Source organism: Crocodylus siamensis, chromosome 1 (genome assembly GCF_052110815.1).
Source record: "Crocodylus siamensis isolate JL-2025a chromosome 1, ASM5211081v1, whole genome shotgun sequence".
NCBI lineage: Eukaryota > Metazoa > Chordata > Crocodylia > Crocodylidae > Crocodylus > Crocodylus siamensis.
Window position 1 is genome coordinate 426,717,026 of NC_143395.1, and position 26,080 is coordinate 426,743,105.

Here is a 26,080-nt window from a genome sequence, read left to right on the forward strand (position 1 = left end):
ATGTAGTAGAAAATAAAGTTTTAATTTTATCAGATCAAATGTTACAACCAATGTTTTTCTTTCCTTCAGGGAAGAATTTGAAAAGACCATAAAATTAATATTGCATACATTGTTAGGCACAAACAGTTCCAAGTGAATTGTAATGAGTTGCCCCTTTCTTATACTGCTATACTGGTAATCATAAAGAGTCCTTCGTATTTTAAATGTTTTTCCAGCCCACCGTTTTATTTGAAAAATTTCAGTGGAATATTAAACTGTTTGCAGGATGTTTTTCCTTTAAAATTTTATGCAACCAAGCTGTGGTTGTGCTTTCCCCCCCTTTTCTCTTCCTTTTCTTTTCTTTTCTTTTTTTTTTTTTTTGATAAAGGTCTTGGGGTTAAGAAACCAGAGTTCAGTTTGGATTTCAATTCTGTCAGATTTCCTGTGCAACTTCAGGCAAATCTTTTAATTTCTGTTCTCCTCTCTTTCCTGTCTGTCCAAGCAGTGAGAAAAATATTTATCTGCCTTCTGGGTGTGCATGTGTGAAGACACGTTCATAAGTGTGTAAGGGGCTTAGGTACTTCACTGAAAAACAAACAGGTTTGTATGAGCTAGGAGGCATAGAGATGTCTACAAACAGCAGAACTGATCCAGATCAGCAATACTCTGCGGATGAGGTACCCTGTCAGCTCGCATAGTGCCTGAATTCAGGTTATGACTAGACCAGGACCTGGCAAACAAAACCCTGGCCTGGCTATTAGTTGAGTTGCTCATTTCTCCAGACACTAATACTGAGCCACTACCTAGGAACTCATACTTCATTATTAGTATTTTTTTTCCTGTGAGCCTTTGAAAACGTTACTCTTTGTGCTATTAAAGTTATTGGAGTTGGGTTCCTAAGTCACATAGGCGCTTCTGAAATTTTTACCTTTATAGTTTTAAGTGCCATGATGACTACCTAGTATCTGTCCTCATCAAAAAGCTGGGAGACTGTGGTGTCGATGCCCACACGGTCAAACGGGTCGCCAACTGGTTGGAGGGCCGCACCCAGAGGGTGGTAGTGGATGGGTTCTTCTCGACCTGGAAGGACGTGGGCAGTGGGGTTCCGCAGGGCTCGGTCCTCGGGCCCGCACTGTTCAACATCTTCATCAGTGACTTGGATGACGGGGTAGAAAGCACCCTGTTCAAGTTTGCTGATGACACTAAGATGTGGGGGGATGTGGGTGCACTAGAAGGGTGTAATAGGCTACAAGCTGACCTTGACAGGTTGCAACGGTGGGCGGATGAGAATAGGATGGGGTTTAACACTGATAAGTGCAAGGTGTTGCACATGGGGAGGAAGAACCGGCACCACACTTACAGGTTGGGGAACTTCCCTCTTGCCAGCACGGAGACGGAAAAGGATTTTGGAGTCGTCATTGACTCCACGATGAACATGGGCCGGCAGTGTGGGGAGGCAGTCAAGAAGGCCAACCGTACCCTGTCATGCATCCACAGATGCATCTCGAGCAGGTCCAGGGAGGTGATCCTCCCCCTCTATGCGGCACTGGGCAGGCCGCAGCTGGAGTACTGCATCCAGTTCTGGGCGCCACACTTCAAGAGGGACGTGGACGATATGGGAAGAGTCCAGAGGAGGGCCACTCGTATGATCAGGGGTCAGCAGGGCAGGCCTTATGAGGAGAGGCTACGGGACCTGAACCTGTTTAGCCTCCACAAGAGAAGGTTAAGGGGGGACCTTGTGGCCTGCTACAAACTGGTCAGGGGGGATCAGCAGGTATTGGGGGAGTCCCTGTTCCCCCGTGCGCTGCCAGGAGTGACCAGGAATAACGGTCACAAGCTGGCGGAGGGTAAGTTTAGATTAGATATTAGGAGGCGCTACTTCACAGTCAGGGCGGCTAGGGCCTGGAACCAGCTTCCAGGGGAAGTGGTGCAGGCTCCTAGCCTGGGGATTTTTAAAAGGGAGTTAGATGAGCACCTTGCCGGGGTCATCTGACCCCGGTGCTCTTTCCTGCTAAGGCAGGGGGTCAGACTAGATGATCTACCTAGGTCCCTTCCGACTCTAGCTACTATGAAACTATGAAACTATCTGCCTAGCTGGACACTGTCAGTGGAGGGGGGCTCCCCATAAAGACTGTGCCATCTCTTCCATTGGGCACCAAAATGGCACCAGGAGAAAAAGACAGGGAAGAGGGAGGACCCGGACAACTATAGGCCTGTCAGTCTTACCTCTATCCTTGGGAAACTCTTTGAGAAGATCCTCAAGGAGCACATCTGTGATGGGCCGGCTTCAGGGATGATGCTCAAGGGCAATCAGCATGGTTTCATTAGGGGCAGGTCTTGTCAGACCAACCTGATTGCCTTTTATGACCAGGTCACAAAAGCCTTGGATGCAGGTGTCACTGTGGACGTAGTCTTTCTAGACTTCAGCAAGGCCTTTGACACCGTCTCCCACCCCATCCTCGTTAAAAAATTGGATGACTGTGGCATTGATGCCTACACAGTCAGATGGATTGCAGATTGGCTCAAGGGTTGTACTCAGAGGGTGGTGGTGGATGGGTCATATTCAACCTGGGGGGAAGTGGGCAGCGGAGTCCCCCAGGGCTCGGTCCTGAGGCCTGCGCTGTTCAATTTCTTCATCAGCAATTTGGACAACGGGTTGAAATGCAACCTGTTTAAATTCACTGATGATACCAAAATTTGGGGTGAGATGAGCACGCTAGTAGGGAGGGAAAGACTGCAGCAAGACCTGGATCGGTTCCAGGAATGGGCTGACATAAACAAGATGCGTTTCAACACTGACAAGTGCAGGGTGCTGCACTTAGGCAGTAGAAACCAACAGCACACTTATAGAATGGGAAACTCCCTTCTTGAGAGCACGGAGGCAGAAAAGGATCTTGGAGTCATTATTGACTCCAAGATGAACGTGGGCCGACAATGCGAGGTCACGATTGGCAGGGCTAACCGCACCTTGTCGTGCATCCACAGGTGCATCTCAGGTAGAGCCAGGGAGGTGATCCTCCCCCTCTATGCGGTGCTGGTCAGGCCGCAGCTGGAGTACTGCGTCCAGTCCTGTGCGCCCCATTTCAGGAGGGATGTGGACATCATTGAAAGGGTCCAGAGGAGGCCACCCGCGTGATCCGGGGACTACAGGGCAGACCCTACATTGAAAGACTGCGGGACCTAAACCTGTTCAGCCTTCACAAGAGAAGGCTGAGGGGGGACCTGGTGACCGTCTATAAACTCGCTAGGGGGGACCAGAAGGGTTTGGGGGAGACACTGTTTCCCCTCGCGCCCCCTGGCATGACAAGGAACAATGGACATAGATTATTAGAGAGTAGGTTTAGATTAGGCATCCGCAAGAACTACTTCACAGTTACGGAGGCTAGGATCTGGAACCAGCTTCCTAGGGAAGTGGTGCTGGCTCCTACCCTGGGGATCTTTAAGAAGAGGCTTGATGCCTACCTGGCTGGACTCATTTGAGTCCAGTCTTTTTCTCCCGCCCAGGTGGGGGGTCGGGCTTGAAGATCTACAAGGTCCCTTCCGACCCAACTTCTATGGCTTCTATGACACTGAAAGCCCAACTCTAAACAAGCCAAGATTTCCCTGGTCATGTGACGTCATGCTGCAGGACATGATGGGACTCTTGGTATCTTGGATTCAAAAATATGGTTCAGCCAGTCTGAATCCGATCCACCACACTTGGTGCCTCCTTTCATCTCCGCAGCATTAGACGGGCGCTGTTATCTCCTTCTGAAGAGTCTGGGGGACAAAGGGGTTGTTGCTTACAAGCACATGTGCCTCTGATCCCGTTCGCAAGGGGCCACCTCTCTTATCTCCTGGTTAGCCATTGTGCACAGCTGGGCGAGGTTGTGTGGGTGCCTGGAGCAAGAGAAGACTTACCTGGCTTCGGGGAGCTTGTATGTGTGTATGCAGGAGGGAGGGGGAGACTCAGAATAATCTGCCGTTTATGGACACCTTTATGCCTTTGCTCTATGAGCGAGGAAGAAGGAGAGCATGTGAGAGAAGGTGTAGCTGAAAAGGGGAGATGGTAGAGTGGTTGGAAACAAAAGAAAGACAAAGAGAAACTAGAATGGGTGAAAGAAGGAAGATGTGTGCATGGGTAGTAAAAGGAGAGGTGTCACAGTACAGAATAATCCTTTGTAGACTTCATCCACCTTAGACCTTGTCCCTGCACCATCATCTCCACAGACACAGCTATCATCCACCTCTCCGTCCTGACCTGCCTCTGGGAACTACTCCCAGATGTCCAGATGGCTGCTTAAGTTCAACGTGGCCAAAGCAAAATGCTCTTAAACTTCACCCTTAAACAAGCTTTCTCTCTTCCTCGTCCACTGATGATGTCGAGCTTCATTACACTTCAGTCTTTCTTCCACAGTACCTCTCACACATACACAACGCTAGCTCAGCTTGCCATCACCCTTCAGATTCCTCCTTGGGATTCTTATTTGTCACAGTGCCAACAAAAAAGTGGCAGTAGCCAGTGGGATGTTACAAGGCCACTGGTTATAATGCTGACCAGCGCTGCTTTTTGTGCTATTCCGTGGTGGTCCAGACCCCCCTGTGGTTCCTTGTCTCATGCGTAGTTTGTAAGCTCTTTGGGGCAGGGGCCATCTTTTTGCTGTGTTTCTGTAATGAAGCCCTGGTCCCTGACTGGGGCGTCTAGGCAGTGCCAAGCGACAATCCTATGAAGTATCTGCTGTTAGATGTCACTGGCTTAGAACATGCCAGGTTACTGCACCAGACCCAGCCTGGTTTTCTGTACCAGCTTAGCACTTCAACAAGTAAACTTCAGCTTAAAAGCAAGTAAGCAAACTTTTTTGCACATCCACCCTGTGTATACGTGTATAGATACAATGGTCAGCCTTAAAACTCACCAACTGACAGGTCTCATGCGGTTACCACCATAATTTTCCATTCTGATTATAACAAGGACCAGTGGTATTTTAGACCATAACAACCAGCGACTCTGAGCAAGCATTAGCCTATACTCCAGCAGTGACCAAAGTATGTACAAGGTATTATTTTCTTTCTCTGTGGTGACAGTGGATAGATGGTGATGTAATAATATTTGTCATATACGTGGTATTTTATGTCACATGCACTCTTCATTTTACCGGTGGGGCAGAATCAGAAAGTGGAGGTGACGTGAGCTATACTTTTCATGTGGGCAGACCCCTGACTTCTCCAGAGTGAAGTCTAGGCCTGACCTTGCTCCTCAGCGGCGTACTCCTTAGCCTCCTGGGGAGGCTCACAGACATGTTTTAATGGTGGGCTGTCTGCATCGACTATGTACGGTGTGTCCAGATAAATTTAACAGATTATTTTGCTTTTTTGATTTAGAAGAGTAATGTGACAAACTTTAATCTGAGACCATGATGGACTGAAACCCACATTTTCCTCCACTTTCATATCTTCCCCAAACATCAGTGATCTACATACAACCAGCACCTGGAGAGCAACAGATAAGGGAGCTGAATGATGGTGATGAAAGACTTGCTCTGAGTCAGTTCAGTTGCACTTCGGGGAATTTTTCTTTTTCTTTATTGTGCTGACAGAGGCAAGTAAGTAATTTTCCTTGCCTGCAGATCAGCAGGCTTATACAGGGGAAGTGTTCAGACTGGAGAGCTGTCGGGTAAGTTCTGTTTGCATAAGGAAGTTGGGCTGGAAGGGACATCAGGAGGTCACCAATCCAGTCCCCTGCTCAAGGCTGGATCAACCCCAACTAAACTCTCCCAGCCAAGTATCAGTCTCACCTGCTTCATGAGCCTCCTGGAGCAGGAATTTTTAGACAAGCGCACCATGAGACCTGCACTCTGCCAGCATTAAATAGATGACATTTTCCTCATGTGGACCAAGCTCCTGGACTCGCTTATTGACTTCCACCACAGGTTTCACAGCTATCGCCCCTCAATCAGATTTTCTCTGGAATATTCCCATACTAACGTCAATGTTTTAAATACCAGGTTCCACATCTGGGAAAGCACCCTACAAACCACCATATAGAGAAAACCCATGGGACCACCATAATTACCTCCATCAAATCAGAAATCATCCCAAGCATGCCAAAAGAGCTGCAATCTACCCTCCGATCCTTAGATGCCACCACATCTACTTTAAGGAGAATACTTGCAAGGCCTACCTGGTCAGCCTGAAGTCTGTCTTTATGCACAAAGGGCACTCCTATGGAGACCTAGGTTGTACCTTTGAACTGCCACCCCAATACCCTGAAGGTAACCTCCTACAATACAAAAAGAAACCCCCTGGGACCAGACTCCACTGGTGGTTACCTACAACCCAGCACTGGAACTGATTAGAAGAATCATCAAACAATTACCGCCTATACTTAACAGAGATCAGACCTAGGGAGAGAGGTCCCAGCCCCTTCACTCCTGGCTTTCAAGCAACCCTCTATCCTTGTCCAACTCATCATTAGGAGCAAACTCCCTGCTGTTCAACAGACATCAAGAATCACAGTCTTGTCTTAACAGTAGGTGCAAAACTTGTCAACACCTCTTCACTGCTACAGTAATCAATAGTTCCTACCATGAACCCATCAGAATCCATGGATCCTACATATACCTTTCCCAAAATGTGACATATCTGATCCAGTGCACCAAATACACTCATATTCGCCTCTCTGGGTGAAACAAGACAGAAACCAGAATGGAATTTCACAGAAAAAAAATATAAGGGAGAAAGAGACAACCGGCAATAGGAACGCATTGCACAGAACAACCGCTCCCTTGCTGACCTTGTTATCCTTGTGCTCAAGGGAAGCCTACCAAACACCTCTGAAAGGTGACTTTGAGAACAGAAATCCATAAACTGGCTGGATACTGAGAACCAAGGACTGAACACTAACTGACTTTATGGCATACTATAATCTACTTGATTCCTGAAGATCTTTCTTCATGCTACAGGTGATAATGACCCTCTTCCCTTTTGAAAGGTTTTGGTCTCTCATGAATCAAGCTATCCTTTTTTCTGTTAATCCTTTTTTTGCTACCCTTGAAATGTCTTTTTCTCTCCAATTTCACAGGCCTCAACATTTTTTTTACTCATTGCTGTGCCCATTTCTTCCTTCAGACCTGATGTTTCATCCATCACCCAAAGCATCCTTACGGATGATAGCTTCAACATCACTTCCATGCCACCGTAACCTGCTCTAGAAAATTTTCAGGGATGGCAATTCCACAACTTCTCTAGGTTGTATTACAGTTGTATTAATTGTATTAGGGTTGTTTGGGGTTTTTTAAACCCATCTGTTATTCTGAAAAGGTCTGTCAAATTTAGACTGTTTGGCGAGTGTGAAGGTATTATCAACTCAAAGTTCCTCTTATTAATTCAGGTCTTAGCTGTATAGATTTGACTGCTGTCTCTGTGCCGAATCCTGATCCCCTAAGGCTGACTGAAAGCTGAAAGGCTGGTGAAGTACATACTTGGAAAACTATCTGTAGGCATTCACAAGCAGGTATTGATCAGTCTCTGATTTCTCACTTAGATGGAAGATTATTGAGCATGGGTGAAGTTGCAATTCAGTCGCATTCAGACCTCATGAGTGCCCTACATCCCTACAGCCCGTCTGTTTTTAGATACGCATTTAATACAGACGCAGCGTTTTCGGTGGATAGCCGTCTCGTTCTGGCAGTACACAAGGAGAAGGGGTCATTGCTGATTTTATTAGGACTACAGCAGTCAATTTCCCTTTAGATGTTGTCGACTTGTGGGAGCACATGGGAAAGGCAGTAGTGGGAGTCGTTCTTTCTGCTCTGCCGGATGGCCTAAAGATGGTACTGAGTACTTAACCTTTTTTCCCCAAAGCTTTTGCATATATGTGGAGGCTTCCACATGGTCCCTGCTAGTCACGTTTGCCTTTGATTGACTCTTGCTAATGTATTTTTTAACAAGAAGCAGAGGGTTTTTTGAGATTTATTTTGAAAAAGTTATTCCTTTGCTTCTGGGTGTTTTAATAATGTATGGTACTAATGTGACGATTGTTAAGATACCACAGCAAAAGGAGCCTTAAACGTGTAATAGGAAATGGCAGGAAAGATGAAGGCCATAAATTGTAAACATATAGTTAATTAAAAAGAAAGAATATGAACAATGTTAGGGCCAAAAAAAAGAGGTGTAATATCCCTCAATTTATTTGGGCACAACTCACAGTCTTAACGTTCATGAAACAGAAAGATCCATTTAAAGAAACAGCCTCATGCATTTTAATGCATATATTATGGAGTTAAGATTACAGCAGCAGGATTGGAAAACCTGCTTCCTAAACACTGTGCTTAGAGCTGTTGACAAGGAAGCACTATACATGACAAAACAAGGAGCAATGAATGGGCTCAGGTTGCAGCAAGGGAAGTTGAGGTTGGATATTAGGAAAAACTGTCTCACATGGAGCGTGGCAAAGCATGGAATGGGTTACCGAGAAAGGTAGAGGAGTCTTCATCCTTGGAGGTTTTCAAGGCCTGGCTTGACAAAGCCTTGGCTGGGGTGATGTACTTGGGGCTGGCCCTGCTTTGAGGATAGGGTTGGACTAGATGTGACCTCCTGAGGGTCCCTTCCAACCCGAATTTGGAAAACTGCTGAATACTGGCTTTCCTGAAATCTCATAGACATGGCCTGCTTCCTTCAGTCCAGTCTCCTGGCTACTTGCTAAAGGCAAGTCATTCCTGTGACTTCTAGTTCCAGGTTTCTCTCTAAGCATGTATTATTGGTATTCTAATAGCACCTGCAAGGTACATGAGCGCACAGGAAGGCACAGTCCTTTCTCTGCAGGGTATACCTGTTCATGTTCTGAATCTGTTCTCCTGATAAGTACACAGTAAGCTCAAGGTAACTTCTCTTCTGGTATTTCACCTTCTGGATATTTAAGTAACTCCTAAAACCATTTATGGGAAACCTTTTTGGCCTTGCTTGTTTGGCTGTATTTGTTACCCAGTAGGAACCTGGGTGGCAAAGCTCCCTGTGGCAACAGAAGTCTGCTGACTTCATCTTTACAGAGAGAAGATCGGGCAGGGTGGCACTGCAGGAACTCAACCTATTCAGACAACCGTGTGCTCTTGTAGACAACAACCGACTTCAGCAGATGCTATGAAAGCACTTGGTGAAGCAGAATCTGGATAGGAAAGCACATGGTTCTCTGAACCAGTTAGTCCCTAAGGTGCCATTCTTCTGCCTGACTTCTGACTAGCATGGCTCACCGCCTGTATAGCAATCCCCATATTTGGCCCAGGAATATTTTTCTTTCTTCTCTTGTCCTGACAACTGAAGCAGATGCACAAAATTATAAACATTTAAATAGATGAATTCAATTAAGCTTCTTCGAACTGAAGCTGTATTATAATAGGGTTGACATGACATTGCGAGTTTTGATGCCATTGTTTTCTAAACCATCACCTTGTTTTTCTTCCTACATTAGCAGACCCTTCTAAAGGCAGGCTTTTCATACTTCCATTAGTATTGTCCACACAGTACTGCACAACACTGATTCCTCCAACAATATCGCTTTTCTATCTTGGTTATATAAGGAAATGAACTGCCACCTTAATAATGTTCATGTTTATTGGCATATATTCAGTAAAATGTCTAAATGGCCTCAATAAAAGAGCTGGGCTGGAAAGGTTTTATTGTGTATGGTAAAGAAGACAGAATTCTGCCAACAGAGGTCTCTTAGCCAGATGTTTGTATTTAGTGTTTGGGTTTTTTCCTGTGCCTTGATCACTTTGAGTGGGGATTTAGATGGAAAATTGAGGACAGTGATATTTATAGATCTGGAATGAATCTGTAGATAGGCTTCTTAATCATGCTGAAAGCAGAGTGGAAATGGTGAATTGTATTTGTTTTATTAGGAGAGAAGTTGTCTAACCGCAGTATTGTAATAAATAGTGGTGACTCTGTCACAAAACAACAATACAACGTGTTTGAACTTGTAGAAGATGGAGACGATTTGTATTCCTAATAAATATGGCTGGTTACCTTCAGTTGTTCTAATTTAAATGAATTCTGCAAAATTTGGGGTACCTCAGGGTACTGGAGATGTTGCCATCTCTGTAGATAATGAGAGAGAACATTTATGCCTCCAGTTTGGATTTGGGGCATTGATGTCCTTTGTTCTCAACTCAGACCCTTGTGATTGTTCAGTCTCCTGTTCAAGTGCACTCTAATTCCTCCTGCCTTGCATTTTGATATGCGCAGTTACTCATTATTCATCCCATGTTGTGTAGATGAGCACTATTATTGAGACAGCACCAGAAGTGCATATTGCACGTCACAAAAGTGGCGTTCAGAGAGAAAAAAGTTTTGGCCCAAAAGTGTGCAAAATCTGTTCTACGTTTCCTGATGTGTAGACACAGATATTCAACAAAGGGAAAAAAACCCACCCTAATTTATAGTTTATGTTAATTCACTTCTTCCTAACTCTAGATTTACGTCCTTTCATGTAGTATTTCACAGCGTGTGTAACCAGAATGAAGTAGAAGAATGCCGAATTGATAGAGAATGAGTTTTTTCAGCATCTGGGAGAGAACAAAAGAGCTCTTGCTCATCCTAAAAAGTTGTCAGCAGAATTTTTCACAAGCCACAGCAGCCAGCACCCCGGGGCCATGAGAGCACGCACCCAGCGTGGTCCCTGTGTGTGTACTGCACGTCCCTGAGCAAGCAGCTCTCAGCTGCGTGTGACGCACACCCTGGGAGGGCCTCCCTGCGGCTTTTCCACCAGGGTCTGGTGCAGTGCACAGCGGGAACTGTGGATGAACATCTTGTTCTCCCACAATGCTGTTCTCTGCTGTCTTGACTCTTCTGCTCGTTGGCCCGTTAGTTTCAACTGCCTGCAGTCCCCTGCAGTTCCTTTCCATGCCACCAGCATGAATTGGAAAAGGCTCACTGGCATATTCAAGCTCTTCCTCATTATAAACAGTGCCATTCATCTGTGCCTGCCCTACCTAAATGGCAGGGGTAGAAAGCAGAGATGCCTGGGCAGCTGCGGAGGAAGACGTGCTAGACGAGAGTAAACAGGAACCGGCACTTGCAAACTACCTGACCGCTGTCGAGCACCAGTTCCAAATTCAGAAAAGCACAGCAGCAGATCACTATATCTCAACAGGAAGTCAGTACGGGGCCTGGAAGCCCACTGTCAGGGTTGTCATCAAGTGTGCAGAGTCATCAGGCACATCCTCCAAAACTGAGAGGTTTGGTGTATAGGATCCCAACCTGCAGTAGGGCAATCAGACGCCTGCTTATTGTACCCCCCCAAAAGATTGGGGTACAAGGGGTACTTTTCCACAGGGTATGGGCCTGGTGTGCAGACATTAGGACAAATGCATGGTGCCTGCATGCCCTGGTACAAAGATCTCTTTGAAATGTTGCAAGTGGGGACAACCGCCCCCGACTGCCATGGTCACGCTGGGGACATTGAAATGCCTGATGTCATTCTGGAGGACTGCTTTTACCCTCCCCTCCTGCAGCTTATGGGAACCTAGACAGCAGCAAAGTGAGTAACACCTGAGAGAGCACGAAGACAGCTACAGTGAGCAAACTGCAGGCAGCCAGCCAGGCAAAACAAATCTGCTAATACTGGGATTCACAGTCTCAAGAAAAGAGAAAGTGCAACGTGCATCTTGGAACACGTCTACTCACTAATGGATGTGAAGCTGTGATACTGGTTCCCACTCACCACTCCTGGGTCAGCTGGCATGCCTGAGGCATAGAAGTGTCTGTGCCTTTGGTGCTGCGGGGTGCAAGGCTAGAAGTAGGGGTCACTCACTGTGCTTGGTATCTCTCTGTTTCTGCAGCATCTCTGTCTGCCACCTCAGTCCCTGTACTGCTTTGCCCCCCTCTCCTCCTGTCACTCTCACAGCATGTTCTCCTTCTACTCCAGCTCCCAGAGTGCCTGCCGCTTCCACTGCCTCTCAGCCATGTCCATGCATTTCAGAAGACCCACAGACACAGCCTCCCTCAAGCACCTCTTTCACCTCATCACTGTCAGCCTTGCTGCTCCTGTCAGGGGTGCCCTGCTCAAGGCCAGCATGCTGGAGGATACTGTTAAAAAAGACAGGGAACTTGTGGGATTTGCACAGAGGACTAGAGAGCTGTAAACACTCCCTATAAGCTTTTACTGGGCAGCAAGACTACTCATTAGGGGAAGGCATTGCAGAACCCTTCTGCTGCTGCCACCTTGCAAATATAGCTTTACCATATCCTGCTGGAAGGCAAGGTGGGGCTGCACCTTAGGGTATGTACACACATACTAAGTTGACTTAAAATAAGGCAGCTTAACTAAACCAACTTAAGTTAAGCCTCATTGGAGCATACACACATACAGCTCCTTGACATGTTGGCAGCCATTTTGTGAGCTAAGTCGACTTAATTAACGAGGCTTAAGATAATACACCTTGGAGATGTATTATCTTGTGCCACATTTAAGTCGACTCTGCTCCACATACATGTGTATGCTTTGACAGTTAGGTCGGCTTTAAAAAAAGTTAAGCCGGCTTAACTATCAGAAAGTTAGTACATGTGTACACACCCTTAGAGACTAGCTTGTTTAGAGGCATCAGCTTTTGTAGGCAACAGCCTACTTCATTGTCCAAACTAGGTAAGGGAGTTCCTGCTAGAGGAACTTCAGGAGATTATTCTGGAGGGTCGAAGTATGTTAAATCAGCTGGCGGGACCCTCGAGTTTTTGAATTAAAGCAGTGGTTTTCAACCTTTTGGACTCAAAGCACCCTCTGCAACTTTTGTGAATTGAGAAGCACCCAATTTCAAAAACGAATGTATATACTACAGTGCTTGCCCCCTTGCAGTGGGGGTGAGCCTGCACTTATCTGCTTATCTCCTCACACCTTGGGGCATCCTTCAAAGGATCTGGCAGCACCCGAGGGTACCCCATCACCCAGGCTGAGAGTCACTGAGTTAAGAGCACTTTGTACGTGAAGGTACCAAACTTCTGTTAACAGGACACATTTTTTGTCACCAAAGATTTTTACTGTAGGCCATGCTGGAGTTGGGGAGGGCACTCCTGACACTGGGTGGGGAGAACACTGAAACCTATATTATATTCTGTGTTAATTAGAAATAGTTGAGAATGCATTTGAATTTTCAATAACAAACTAAATGGTTCTAAATGTACCACAGTGCCTCACTCCCGGCTTGGTCAGTTATTTTTCCACAGCGCTAGAATTGTTCTTCTGCTTCCTTGTTCAGTCCAAAGTTCCCTTTTCCAGACTGCTGCGTTTGTCATTCATGTCAGGAAATGTTTCTGTCAGACAACATATATTGAGAGCAGTGTGAGCAACTGAGACTTGCAGTATGCATATTGCTGGAAAATCATGGAGACTTGTCTCAAAAAGTTTCCATAAGGGCAATAATAATTTGCAAACCAATTCCAAATGAGAAAAGTCTCTTTTAGACATTCCAAGGGTAGAATCTTCACAAACTTACATCTTTGGCAAATAAATGATGCTTTGATAGTTGGGTCTGATTTCCACAAAAACTGGTAGTTGCTGAAATTTGGTACGTGCATCAGCTGATGAGTCTTTGTCGTTTCATAGTCCAAATCAGAAGCACTTTGTACCATTAAGAACCATTTTACTGGCATGAGGGGGCCACTTAGGCTGAAATATATCCTGCATCAAGATTTGAGATTTGCAAGTATTAAAGTGGGGCTAGGGTGGTGTTGTAGCCGTGATGCTGCAGGAGCTGTGTGAGAGGCAAGGATTCTTTGTGGCATCGTTTACTGGACCAACAGCATAGCTGGGAGAACTGTTGGACCAGCTTGTCCACCAGCTGTCTGAACTACACAATTGGTCCAATAAAGGATAGTACTACAAAAACATTCTTGCTTCTGATTGCAGTTATTTTCTCAATGAAGCCTAAGTATATCGTGAACATTGCATTCAAATATCCATTAGACTTGGACAAAATTGTCAAGATGTTAGGATCCCATTTTCCAAAATGCATGTATAAAAGTATGAAGGTAACTTTCAATATGTATGTGTGTGTAGCTCAGGTATTCATAGATCACAGACTTCATCTGAGTCTGCAGTGTGATGCAGCAGCACAAAAAATGTGGTTTTGGGCTGCATTGATAGAAGCTTTAGGTACAAGACACAGGAGGTGATAGTGCCTCTACTCAGCACTGGTTTGGCCTCATCTAGAGTATTGTGTGCAGGTTTGGGCTCCACATTTCAAACAGGACCTGCATAAGTTAGAGACAGTCCAGAGGTAGGTGAGAAAAATAATCAAGGGCTTAGAAGACACATCATATGAGGAGAGGCTGAAGGAGCTGGGCATGTTCAGCTGGCAGAAAAGGCCCTTAAGAGGGGCTGTAACAGCAGTCTGCAAATCCCCGAAGGACTGCCGGAAGTGAAGAGGGAAGGCCCCTGTTCTCTCTTGCTGCAGAGTAGGAAGCAGACCAATGGCTGGAAGTTGCAGCAGAGTAAATTTAGACTGGTTGTCCAGGGACGCAGGGCCTCTGCCTCACTGGAGGGTGGAAGCCACTGGGCGTGGAGGATGTAGGTGCAACGATGCCTGTGCTCTGCTGTGGGGGTTTTTCCAGGCTTCTGTGGGGAGGGAATCCCACCCGCCCCTACCTCCCCCACCTGCTGCTGTAAGTCGGAAGGTGGGGGGGCGGTAAGCCTTCCTCAGAGACCCTGGGGGTACAGAGAGAAGTGCAGCTCCCCACTGTAATTCCTAACGCTTTGCAGGATGTGTTCTGAGTTGCAGCGATTCCCCGGACCCAACAGATGTTCACTGTTGGCTCCGGGGGAAGGGGGTCTCGGGGAATCCAGCTTCTGGCTGCAAGCCCGCACCTGGTTTCCTCCAGCAATAGCCCCTCCTCCCTCCCAGCCCAGGTGCTGCTCTTAGAGTGGGAGGGGGAAGCAGGGGGAGCTCCTTCTAGGGGCTTCCCAGCCAGTGCTTGGGGGTGGGGATGGGTGGATAGGACCCCTAGCTTCGGGATGGGGACTCCAATCCACCCACCCCACCTTCTGGCTGATAAAACCCAGACCGAACTCCTTCTTCTCCCTTTTCCTCCCTCCCATTCTGAAAACAGCTTGGAGGCTGAATTTTTAATTATTTCAAATTACTGAAGACACCATGTTTTGAAACATCTTCATCTGAACCCTCATGCAACAAGGGTGTGGGGACGCGGTCAGGAAGACCAACCGCACCTTGTCGTGCATCCACGGATGCATCTCGAGCAGGTCCAGGGAGGTGATCCTCCCCCTCTGTGCGGCACTGGTCAGGCCGCAGCTGGAGGACTGCGTCCAGGTCCGGGCGCCGCACTTCAGGAGGGATGTGGACAGCATGGAGAGGGTCCAGAGGAGGCCACTCACATGGTCGGGGGCAGCAGGGCAGGCCCTACAAGGAGAGGCTACGGGACCTGAACCTGTTCAACCTCCACAAGAGAAGGCTGAGGGGGATCTAGTGGCCTGTTATAAACTAGTCAGGGGGGATCAGCAGGCATTGGGGGAGTCCCTGTCCCCTGAGCGTGACCAGGAATAACGGTCACAAGCTGGCAGAGGGGAGATTTAGGCTAGATACCAGGAGGCGCGACTTCACGGTCAGGGCGGCTAGGGTCTGGGACCAACTTCCAAGGGAAGTGGTGCTGGCTCCTGCCCTGGGGGTCTTTAAGAGAAGGCTTGCTCAAGATGAACACCTTGCTGGGGTCATTTGACCCCAGTACTCTTTCCTGCCATGGCAGGGGGTCAGACTAGATGATCTGCTCAGGTCCCTTCCGACCTGACCAACTGTGAAACTATGAGAGGTCAGACTTTCACAGGTTTGGGCCCCTCTAAAGCACTTTGCAACCATACACTTGCATCAGGTCATGGCTGTAGGGAGCTCTCAGGAGCCAGATCCAGGCAAAAATTGTCCCTACTGTCTGCACTGTGGATGTTGGCTGCATCCAGGCTGGGGATGGTGACTGGCCCATGCCAGTGCTCCTACTGTGACTTAAAGCCAGAGGGTCTTGCCCCTCTGATCGGCGTCAGAGTGATCATACTGTTTGGGGTCAGGAAAGAATTTGACCCATGCTTAGACTGTGGGGTTTTGTTGTCTTGTGTAGTGGGGGGCCTGGCTTCTTCCTGGGATCTCCTGAGCAAACTTAACTACCGTTGCAGCAGCAGGAAGTTGGCTGCCATGGTCCTGCTGCTTTACCTGTGGTAGGTTTGGGTGTGACATCTTGTGTTGTCAGGGTTGTCTGTGTAGTTTTGCTCAAAGGTTGGACATTGGTTGTGTCTGGGCTGGTTTGGGCAGGGCTGATCCTGCCTCAGGCAGGGGTTGACCCCTGGAGCTCCCTGCCAGCCCCGCAGCTCTGGGATTCCTTGACTCTTTGTGTGGAGGGCAGGTTGGCACACACATGTGAGAGTCAAATCCTGCCTGGTGAATCGTGGACACTACTGGGGTTGGCGGGGGAATATTGTTAAACATGACTTCTTTTATTACTGACTTTCGGCAACTTGACCACATTTTTAAAGCCATAGTGAGGGAAGCCTGTAGCGTGACATTAATACATTTTCTCTCTTGTGTGTTGACATCATTCACATGGTCCCCATCATTCAAGTACCTGAGCAAACTGCAAGTGTATAAAAATAACAGTCATATTTTCCACATATACTCATATTGCATTTATTCTCTGGATAAAGAAATTTGGTTTCCAGCAGTGTCAGTCTGACAGCTGACTACCACCATCATATTCACTTGAAAACACGAACATAACCAATTTACATAGTACAGCATATATACATATTTTAAAATCCCCTCAATTCACAAGTTTTCTTGGTTACTTATGGCACTTTTACACGTGCTCCAGGGATGACAGGTGGGGGTGCTTTAATTAAGGCAGCTCTGAGAGCCGCTCTAATTAAAGCGCCACATCTCATGTATCAGCACCCCCACACTTAAAAATGGTGGCAGGGGCGCTTGAACTAAAGCTTGTTCAATGAGCTTTAGTTCAAGTCCCTCTACTGCCATTTTTAAGTGTGAGGACGCTGATACACGAGTTGCAGGAGCCTGCTGTAGCGCAGTAATTGCAGCATGTCAGAGCAACCTCCGCATTTGTGTACAGGTACCCTTAATTACTAGAAAATTGAAAATCTCACTAATGGAGTTATCAATTTTCCAAAAAGCTAGATGCTCATTTTAACCCGACAATTGAGCTCTTGAAAGCATTCTGCACACAGAGCAGCAGGATGTATAGGTACTTCTATGCACACCATTCGCTGCTGCTGTTAAATATTTGAATAGCGTTTTACTTTAGACCTCGTATTGTTACTTATGCGACTCCCGTCTATCCCCATTTATTTGAAAATAGGTGCACCAAGAGCATTTTCCCCGGGATGTACTTTTGTTGATACCTTTGTCTGTATTACTAGGCTTATTTTAAATAATTAACTGGAAAAAAATATTTCTATTTTAGTCCTCCTCGGCCTCTGACTAACATGAATGACACCATGGTTACCCACATGTCCTCTGGAGCACCAACTCCAACGAAAAGGTCGGTATCCATTGCAGCATTGGCTGTTTTTCGCTTCACAAGAGGTAAAAATAGAGAAAATTAATTTTTCATCACTGATATTCTTCTAACTTGTTTCAAATGGCTCAATTTCTGGTTGGCAGCTGGTATCAGGTGGAGTGCCCCAGGAGTCAGTCCTGGGGCTGGTTTGCTTCAATGTCTTCATCAATGACCTAGAAGGTGGGATGCAGCCCACCCTCAGCAAATCTGCAGATGCCACCAAGCTGGGAGCAGTAGTAGATACACTGGAGGGCAGGGATAGGATTCAGAGTGACCTCAACAAATTGGAGGATAGGGCCAGAAAGAATCACATCAGGTTCAGCAAGGACAAGTGCAAAGTCCTGCACTGAGGAGAGAACAATCCCATGCACTGGTGCAGGCTGGGGCTGACTGGGTGGGCAGCAGCTCTGCAAAAAAGGGCTCAGTGAGCAACTGTTCACCAGGGCACCCTTGGGGAGAACCAGGAGTAATGGTCACAGTCTCCTGGAAGACTGTTTCAGGCTCAACATTAGTAAAAACTACTTCACAACCAGGGTGTCCGGACTGTGGAATAAGCTCCCTCCAGAGGTGCAATCGCCTACCCTGGAAATCTTCAAGAGGAGACGGAACAGTCACCTTGCTGGGGTTGCCTGACCCCAGTTGTCTTCCCTGCCTGGTGCAAGGGGCTGGACCTGATGATCTTCTGATGTCCCTTCCAGCCCCTGACGATCTATGAACCTGTGAAAAGGACCTGGGGGGACAGGGGACAAGAAGCTGAACAGGAGCCAGCAGTGTGCCCTTGGTGCCAAGAAGGCTACCAGCATCCTGGGCTGCATTGGGAGGAGCGTTACCAGCAGATGGAGGGCAGTGATTCTTCCCCTCTATTCAGCACTGGGGAGGCCACATCTGGAGTTCTGTGTCCAGCTGTGGGCCCCTCACTACAGAAAGGATGTGAACAAATTGGAGAGAGTCCAGTTGAGAACAATAAAAATGACTGTGGGGCTGGGGGACATGACTGGTGAGGACAGGCTGAGGGAACTGGGCTGATTTAGTCTGGAGAAGAGAAGACCGAGGGGGATTGAACAGCAGCCTCCACCTCCCTGCAGGGGGGCTGCAAAGAGGATGGAGCTGGACTGGTCTTGGGGAGGCAGATACAGAACAAGAAGCAATGGGCACAAGCTTCAGCAAGGGAAGTTGAGGTTGGATATTAGGAAAAATTCTCTCACTAGGAGGGTGGTAAAGCACTGGAATGGGTTATCCAGAGAAGTGTTGGAAGCTCCATCCTTGGAAGTTTTGAAGACCCGGATGGATAAAGCCTTGGCTGGTATGATGTAGCTGGGGCTGCTCCTGCTTTGAGCAGGGGGTTGGACTAGATATGACCTCCTGAGCTGCCTTTCACCCTCATTTTCTGTGATTCAGTGAAATGTCACTGCCTCTGCAAAGTGCATTTCCAGTGTTCATAAAACAAGTGGTTGATTGCCAATGCTGTTTTTTCTTTGTTCTAAAGTGCAATTTCCTCGTATCCATACTTTTCACTACATAAATGTGACTAAGGAATAACTAGCCAACACTAACTTTTTATCGAGTGTTACCTCTAAAGATGTTTTTGGAAAGGCTGGTCTTCTGGCAGTGCCGTTCAGGTGAGAGGACCTTGAGAGTGCTTGTTCTGGCTGTCAGCATTTCATACAATCAGTGCGTTTCATTGCCTTTGCTTTTGCCTGCTCTTCCCACAAGGCACTATCCAGCCATGTAGTATCTTTTCTGAGGTGCCTGTATCTATGAATTGAATTGGGATTGATATTCAGTAGCTTCTGTATTTTACATAATATATGCATGTAAAGACACAAATGCAAAGTCAACTGAACCTTGTATTTCTTTCATTCTTGCAAAAGTATGTTCACGCAAGACAGGAAAGTCTCCAGTGAGGCACTATTTCCTGTTTGTCCCAAACTGTATGGCAATTAATGTTCCCTGCAGGGAGCAAGAAAGTGAACTTGAAAGGTTGTTTGTATGTTTTATTGAGGAGGTATATGAAAGAGGCAAGGAAAACCCCTCAGGTCACCGTTGCAGTCGTCATTCAAACTAAACAATATACAAACCCCAAAGTAGTCTCTCTGTAACTTCCAGGACCAAATCAGTTGGCTGCACATGTGAACTAGCTGCACTTAAATGATTTCAGTATTTATTTTTCTGAATACTTCCCTGTTACGCATTCTGCAGACCCCACACAGCATGCTGGACATGTTTGGATTGACAAGGACGCCTTTTAGTGAATTCGGGTGAAAGGGCGGACTTGTCCAGAATGTGAGAGTTACAGACTGACTCCGGTCCTTAAAACAAAGATGCCCAAACTGTATCCCATGGTGTTTCTTGGTTCCTGGATTGAACATTACTTTGTGACCAAAGTCTCTCACATCTAGTCTGACTGACCTCTTGCCTCATGGGGCACCAAATTTCTTTCTAATAACAGACAACTTTTTCTTTAAGTACCCATGTTAGCATCTCCTAACTGCAACCTCCCAGCCTCTTCCAAGTTGCAGCTGGCACCTCCGTGTGCTCCCATGTGAGAAGGCATAAAGAGCAGAGCACCCACACCCTCCTGTGCCCTCTCCTATACAGTATCCAGCCTGCAAACTACTTCTCACCTTCCGCTTTGACATTTTTAACTGACTTCTTTGAAGGAATACTTTCCTTCCCCATTTGTTCTAGCCACACTGGCCATTTTGAAGTAAGTATATACATGTATATTCCAACTCATCAGTCCCCCTACCCATCTACACTTGCAGTAGGATGAAACAGGATATCTGACAGTCATCAGGCAGATTCCCAGCTGTCATGGTTTAAGCCCAGACCATCACAGATTTCCTTGCAATTGGCATAGCGGAAATAGAGTGGGCATAGCAGATACCATTACTGCAGCAAGGATATGTCTCTTCCTGAAAACTGTTCAGCCCAGCTTTCATCTCACAACCAAAAATCCAGACTCCAGGCCTAAGGTACATTAGTTGAGTTATCTTTGAAAGCTGGTGTTGTAATGCAGAAGGAGAAAGAGCAACCAATTAAGATTTAAGAACATTAGTCCTTGCAAGTGCCCCAGCAGGCAGGTACTGTATCATGGGCTGAACCAGAGAATGAATGAGAAAAAAAAACAAATGGATGCAGCGTTGCAGGCTTACTCCGGCATGGGATTAACCATGTGTTCAAGCCCCTACAGGTGAAGGAATACAACAGTCACTGTTGATAAATCAGCCAAGTACCAGTACTGGTATCGAAGTCTGACATCTCTGTGGGTTAGGACTGAGACGGGTGAGGCAGACCCTATGTCTCCCCATTTGAAAGGCATCGGGAGACTGCCAGAGCATTCAGTGGGATCGCATCAAAAGATGCAAAGTAGTGATGGGACAGCCTTCCAAAAAAATAGCAGCTGGGGCACAAATCTAGTATTAAGATGAAGCTGGATCTGCTTATGAAGTGGAGGATATGATGCCAGAGGGATCACATACTGGATCAGTTTATGAAGGGGAGTGTATAGTGGCATGACCTATGTTAGCATGGACAGAGAAAGTCTCTTCCAGTTCTGTGTCCTGCCATCCCTCTGTGTTGAGGAACAAGCCTTACTGTGGGTGCCTCTATCACTATTAGCATCAGTGGGCTGGACCCTCATGCTCAAACCTTAAGAGGATCATTTTGAGCAGGCAGAGACTGTTCCGAAGGCACAGCACCAAATGGGCTGTCATCTATACCTGATTTAGCAGTCACACGGGCCCTGACAGTCACCATCGGTGACTTCAGGGCCTTCCAGGACTTGTCACAGGAATATGAGAAATTCAGATATCAAAGTTATTATGATTGAATACAATGCACAAGCTGTTCAACATTTTCTGTTCTTCAGCACCATCAAGCATCATCTTTCTGATTACTGAGGACATTGTGGAGCTTGGAAAAGGATTTCGGTCCACTCCAGCCACACTTCTCCCAGCTTCACAGCAAGCACTGAAGCTCTACCAAGTGCTGTCTGAAGGCTTTCACTGTCTTCTCATCAGGCCTAAGTATTTCTAGCAATCTGTAGAGCCCAAGAAAAGGTGAGGGTCTACCAGAGGTGCTTTGAAAGTGAAGCTTCTCAAGGTATTTGACCTTTTCAGACATAAAAGTATTTTATCTGCTCCTTTCCAAGTTGGAACTGCAAAATTTCAGACTTTTCCCCCAGCATACAGTTTCTGACATGAGAGTAACCCTATTTCAAGCTCCAATGGGAGTATATGAGATGCTGAGGGAGACGGCAGGGAAGTTTAAATAGTGGCAAAAGGCGCACACGGGATATGCTAGCCTGGTCCACAACTTCAGGTTTTACAATACAGTGAGTCACTTGGTTGTAAGGAAGTCCAAGCAGCTGTTGAAGAGATGCCTTCCCAGGGGAGGGAGCTCTTCCATGCCTGGCGACTCCATGCCCAACGGGGTTTCAAGAGCTAGCCTCAGCTCACTAGGGCATTTACAGCCCAGGGTCATACCACAATCCTTTAAGGTACTAGCACTAGCAAAGGAAGTTGGACTATCCAAAAAGTAAATGACCTCCCTGTTTCAGGACATGCCCCTTGCATCTGTGGCATACCTGGCTCCATTGGTGAGCATGTTGAAATCCCTGCCGGCTAAAATGGTACAGACTTGCCTTTATCAGGCCCCATATCCCCATGTACCTACACAATAGCACTTGCAGGGTCATTACAATTGTCCGTAGATCAAGCACACCCCCATGGGAGACCGTTCAAAGGAGGGGCTGTGCGTCTGGAAGATGAAGGTGCAGCGCAGTCCAGTGACTGAAGACTGGATGAGTTCAGCCCTGGGGAGATGCAGGTGGGAGTTAATAACACCTGCCCGGTAAGGTGCTCCAGTGAACTCGCTCTCACTGGGAGCCTTTCATACAAGATGAAAGATCTTCTTAAAAGACATGCTTTAATCCAGTTTCTGTGCCCACAGACATCCTTGCTGATCTTCGGCTCTACGAATAAGCATGGCACAGAGAGCTGGCTTTCCCTCATTTTTAATCACCTGAACTGGTCTCCTGTCCTTACAAGGTGTAATATTCCTGAATATTAATACTTAGACACAATAAGAAAAGCAAGGAAGTTTAGGCTTTGAGTTTTCTTGCATTTCTGTTTGGTCAGTTGATGTATATCTGCTTTTTTTCCTGGGCTTTATTAGAACTACTGCTGCTGAAGATTAAGGCACCATGGAAAAGAACATCTTTCATTAAAATCAGGGTCTGGTTTTCCTAGCTGGAGGCTCAGTCAAGTGTCAAGTCTTGTGAGAGCAAAATGAAGATGGCGAGCAGTAATCAATGAGATGTCTGTTTAGAGTTGTATTGGGGCCCCCAACTGTATTTTAATGTGCTGAGGCATAGCAAGTCATCCAGATTTTCCATGGCTTGGCCCCTGTTTTGTAGGCAGAATTGTTCCTAAACATGGCTGCATTTCTAGGCATCTGCAATGAATTACAAATGCAAATCTCCAAACTTAAATCCCTACCTTGACACAAACTGTTTCTGAGACCGGGAAGGCTCAGCATGCCTGAAAATGTGGTCCATCCGGAAGCCTTGTTAAGTAACGTGAATAAATCATTAATTGCATGTGTTAGAAATCTGTCTGACGTTTATAGTAATGACTTTACCGCAGGAGAACATGGTAGTTGTGATTGCTTAAGTGTTTCCATTCTACAGAGATTTTTACAATTGCTTGTAACTGTCACCCTTTGAACCGCCCAGCTAACGTGTTCCAGGTTTGGTCTCTGCCTGGGCATGGTTTTTTTTTCCCCCAAAAGGTGGAGCCAAACCAGATCAGCTATTTTTTTCCAGTAATGCTGGAGGCTGTACAAGAGGGATAATCCATTTTTGCCATTATAAAAATATAGCTGAAATCCTTTTGAACGTCTCCATGTACCTTGAGGGAGTGGGGTTCGAAAACTGTGGTGCATATGGGTGCATGCGCGTGTGTGTGTAGGAGGCTGTTTCTAAGGACAGAGGTATTACAGTTCAGTGCACATTGCTTCAACTGGGTAGATTTTAAAATTGTACCTTGCATATACATATGTAGTGATACTTTTTAAAAGAGGTGGGTTTTATGACAGTCACTGCTGCTGTGGTCTATTTGTTCATAACACTTCTGTCCTCCAACTATCAGCAGTGCTTGGGAGGAGCCCTTTACCAACTGCTCTGCACGGGTGTATGTCACAGCTCTGGCCTTAATGCTGTTATCTTTCTTTTAGCCCTCTAGCCCATGGTAATCAGATTTGCACTGCTGGCTTGACTTACCTTCTCTGTACTGACCTCCGAGCATGCCCGTCCTTTTTATTCTCACATCTGCTCTTGTTTCTTTGACCTTTCCTCCTAGATAGCCAGCCACCCACTTCAGCTGAGCCACCTAATACAGGGCTCCTCACCCTTCCCATCTTGCTCGCTGTGAAGTGTTCTGCCTTTCCTCCCCTGCCCCATGCCTGACATGTTGCCCCATTGCAACGCCGTTGTTGCTTATATTCTGGTAGCAGCTAGAGGTGTGAGTTCAACCCAGAGCACCGTGTCTGAAGACGGGTGCACCATAGGATGTGACCAGCCAAAGCAGGACAGTAAGACCAACAGCAAAGTTCAGCTGCGTGGTCTAGCCAGTCTTGAGAATAAACCCTGTTTTGCCAGATTTGCATGTTGGTAATTGAGGCTTACCAGTGTTTCTTTACCTTGCGGCAGCTTTTCAGTTTCTAATTTGGGATATCGCAGTGCTTTCATAGTTTCATAGTTTAAAGGGTCGGAAGGGACCTGAGCAGATCATCGAGTCCGACCCCCTGCCATGGCAGGAAAGACTACTGGGGTCAAATGACCCCAGCAAGGAGTACATCCAGCCTCCTCTTAAAGCCCCCCAGGAATATATCCAGTCCCTCCAGACGCTCCCTGACCCTGGGCCTGGGTGCGCCTCCCCTGGGGCCTGAGGGGCCCAGCGGGGGGGTGACCCGGTCCCTGCTCAGGAAAATGGAGGCAAGGAAGTTGTTAAATAGGTTGGCTTTGTCGTCTGGTGTGACGACCAGATTTCCTAGCGTGTCTTGCAGGGGCCCCACATTACCTGGTACCTTCTTTTTGCCCCCTATGTATTTAAAGAAGGACTTCTTGTTGTCCTTGATCCGGGTTGCGAGTCCCAGTCCCATCTCCACCTTGGCCTTCCTGACCCCCCTGCATCCCCCAGCAATCACAGTGTAGTCCTCCCTGGGGATGGCCCCTCCCTGCCATTGGGGGTGCGCCTCCCTTTGGGGAAGGGGATATGATGAAGGTAGGAGGGAAGAGGAGTTAGTTTGGGAAAGGGAAGGGAAGCAGGAACACAAGGTAAATTGACGGAAAACAGCTGCTAAGATGTGGGATCAGAAGTTAATGCTGGGATTTAAAAAGAAGTTTGCTTCTGGCATCTCGCTGTGGAAGTTTGCTCATGGCCGTCACCGGTGCTGCTGCTTTGGTCCTGGGGCTTCTACACAGCTCGGGGGGAGGACTTGGGGGGTGAGTTGTGGCCTCTGAAGTCCCCTGTGAGCTGTCACAGGGTCCACACGGCAAGGCAGGGTGGGAACCAATGTGTTTGTGCACAGGCATTCACAAATGAAATGACTCCAGCCACAAGTATGCTTAAGAGTGCTGCCAGGCTGGCTACCATGGAAGGAGAAATTGGGAACCTAAGGTAACGCTGTGCATTAATTGCCAGAAGCAGATTTGACCAAAAGTCTGTTCAGTTCTCACATGCACATTCAGTACATCTCACAGGAACGCGCACCTCGAAGTGGCAGCTCTGATGTGCTTGCTGCAGAGGGGAGGGAGGGCAGAGGCACTGGCTGGCTGCGTCTCGCTTGCTGGCGCTGCCACTGCCCCAGGCTTCTGCAAGAGCAATGGACCTACGAGTTGGCTGCTGCCCAGTGCTGCAGCTCTTGAACGAGATCTCCGAAGTCTGCCCCTGCTGCCAAAACGATGCTGCCTCTTGAGGTCTTCTCTCGGCTCAGCTACCACAGCTTTCTCTCGGGTGGTGTTTTTCACATCTGTGTCGCTTACCTCCTTTCCAGCAGCATTTCCAGCTCATTGCGTTGATTGCACATCCCTCCAGGTCCTGAGGCACTGCCTTGGCTCCTCATCTCTTTTCTCATCATATTCAAATACCCATCTTCTCTTGACACACTTTTTGCCAACACCTCTAGCGTCCTGATCATCTCCTGCCCTTCAGCCTAGATGATCCCAAAATTGATATTTTTAAAAGGAGCTAAGCAGTTTCTCGCCTTTTGCTTTTCTTCCCATTATTCTTCCATACCTGCCTTCACTGAGTCTTTGTTTCCTATTATTCCTTGCTTTTACATCAGGATTGAAAGTTTGTCAGGGCATACATTTGTCATTTTCTATTGCCTCTTAATGGCTGTGCTCTGTGCTGCTGCATAAATAACTCTGCAGATGTTGGGTTGGGTTACATCTTGCGATGCAGCCTCATCGTGTGACGTGTCACTTGGGATATATGCCCCATTCTCTTTGCTCCCTGCTGACCTCTGTCTGGAAATATCACACAGAGAGATGTAAGAC

General features: G+C 47.1%; 1 protein-coding gene across 9 annotated transcripts in view; it reads left to right on the top strand.

Moving 5' to 3' along the window:
• DTNB (dystrobrevin beta) overlaps positions 1-26,080 on the top strand; it is a 367,922-nt gene that overhangs the window by 186,990 nt on the left and 154,852 nt on the right. For 7 of the 9 annotated variants that reach the window (XM_090031193.1, XM_090031196.1, XM_090031197.1 and 4 more), the window contains one exon: positions 17,422-17,499. The exons of the other annotated variants lie outside the window; for them this stretch is intronic. In XM_090031193.1, coding sequence (XP_089887319.1) covers positions 17,422-17,499 — 78 coding nt within the window. The remainder of the gene's footprint in view (positions 1-17,421; positions 17,500-26,080) is intronic. 9 annotated transcript variants of the gene reach the window in all.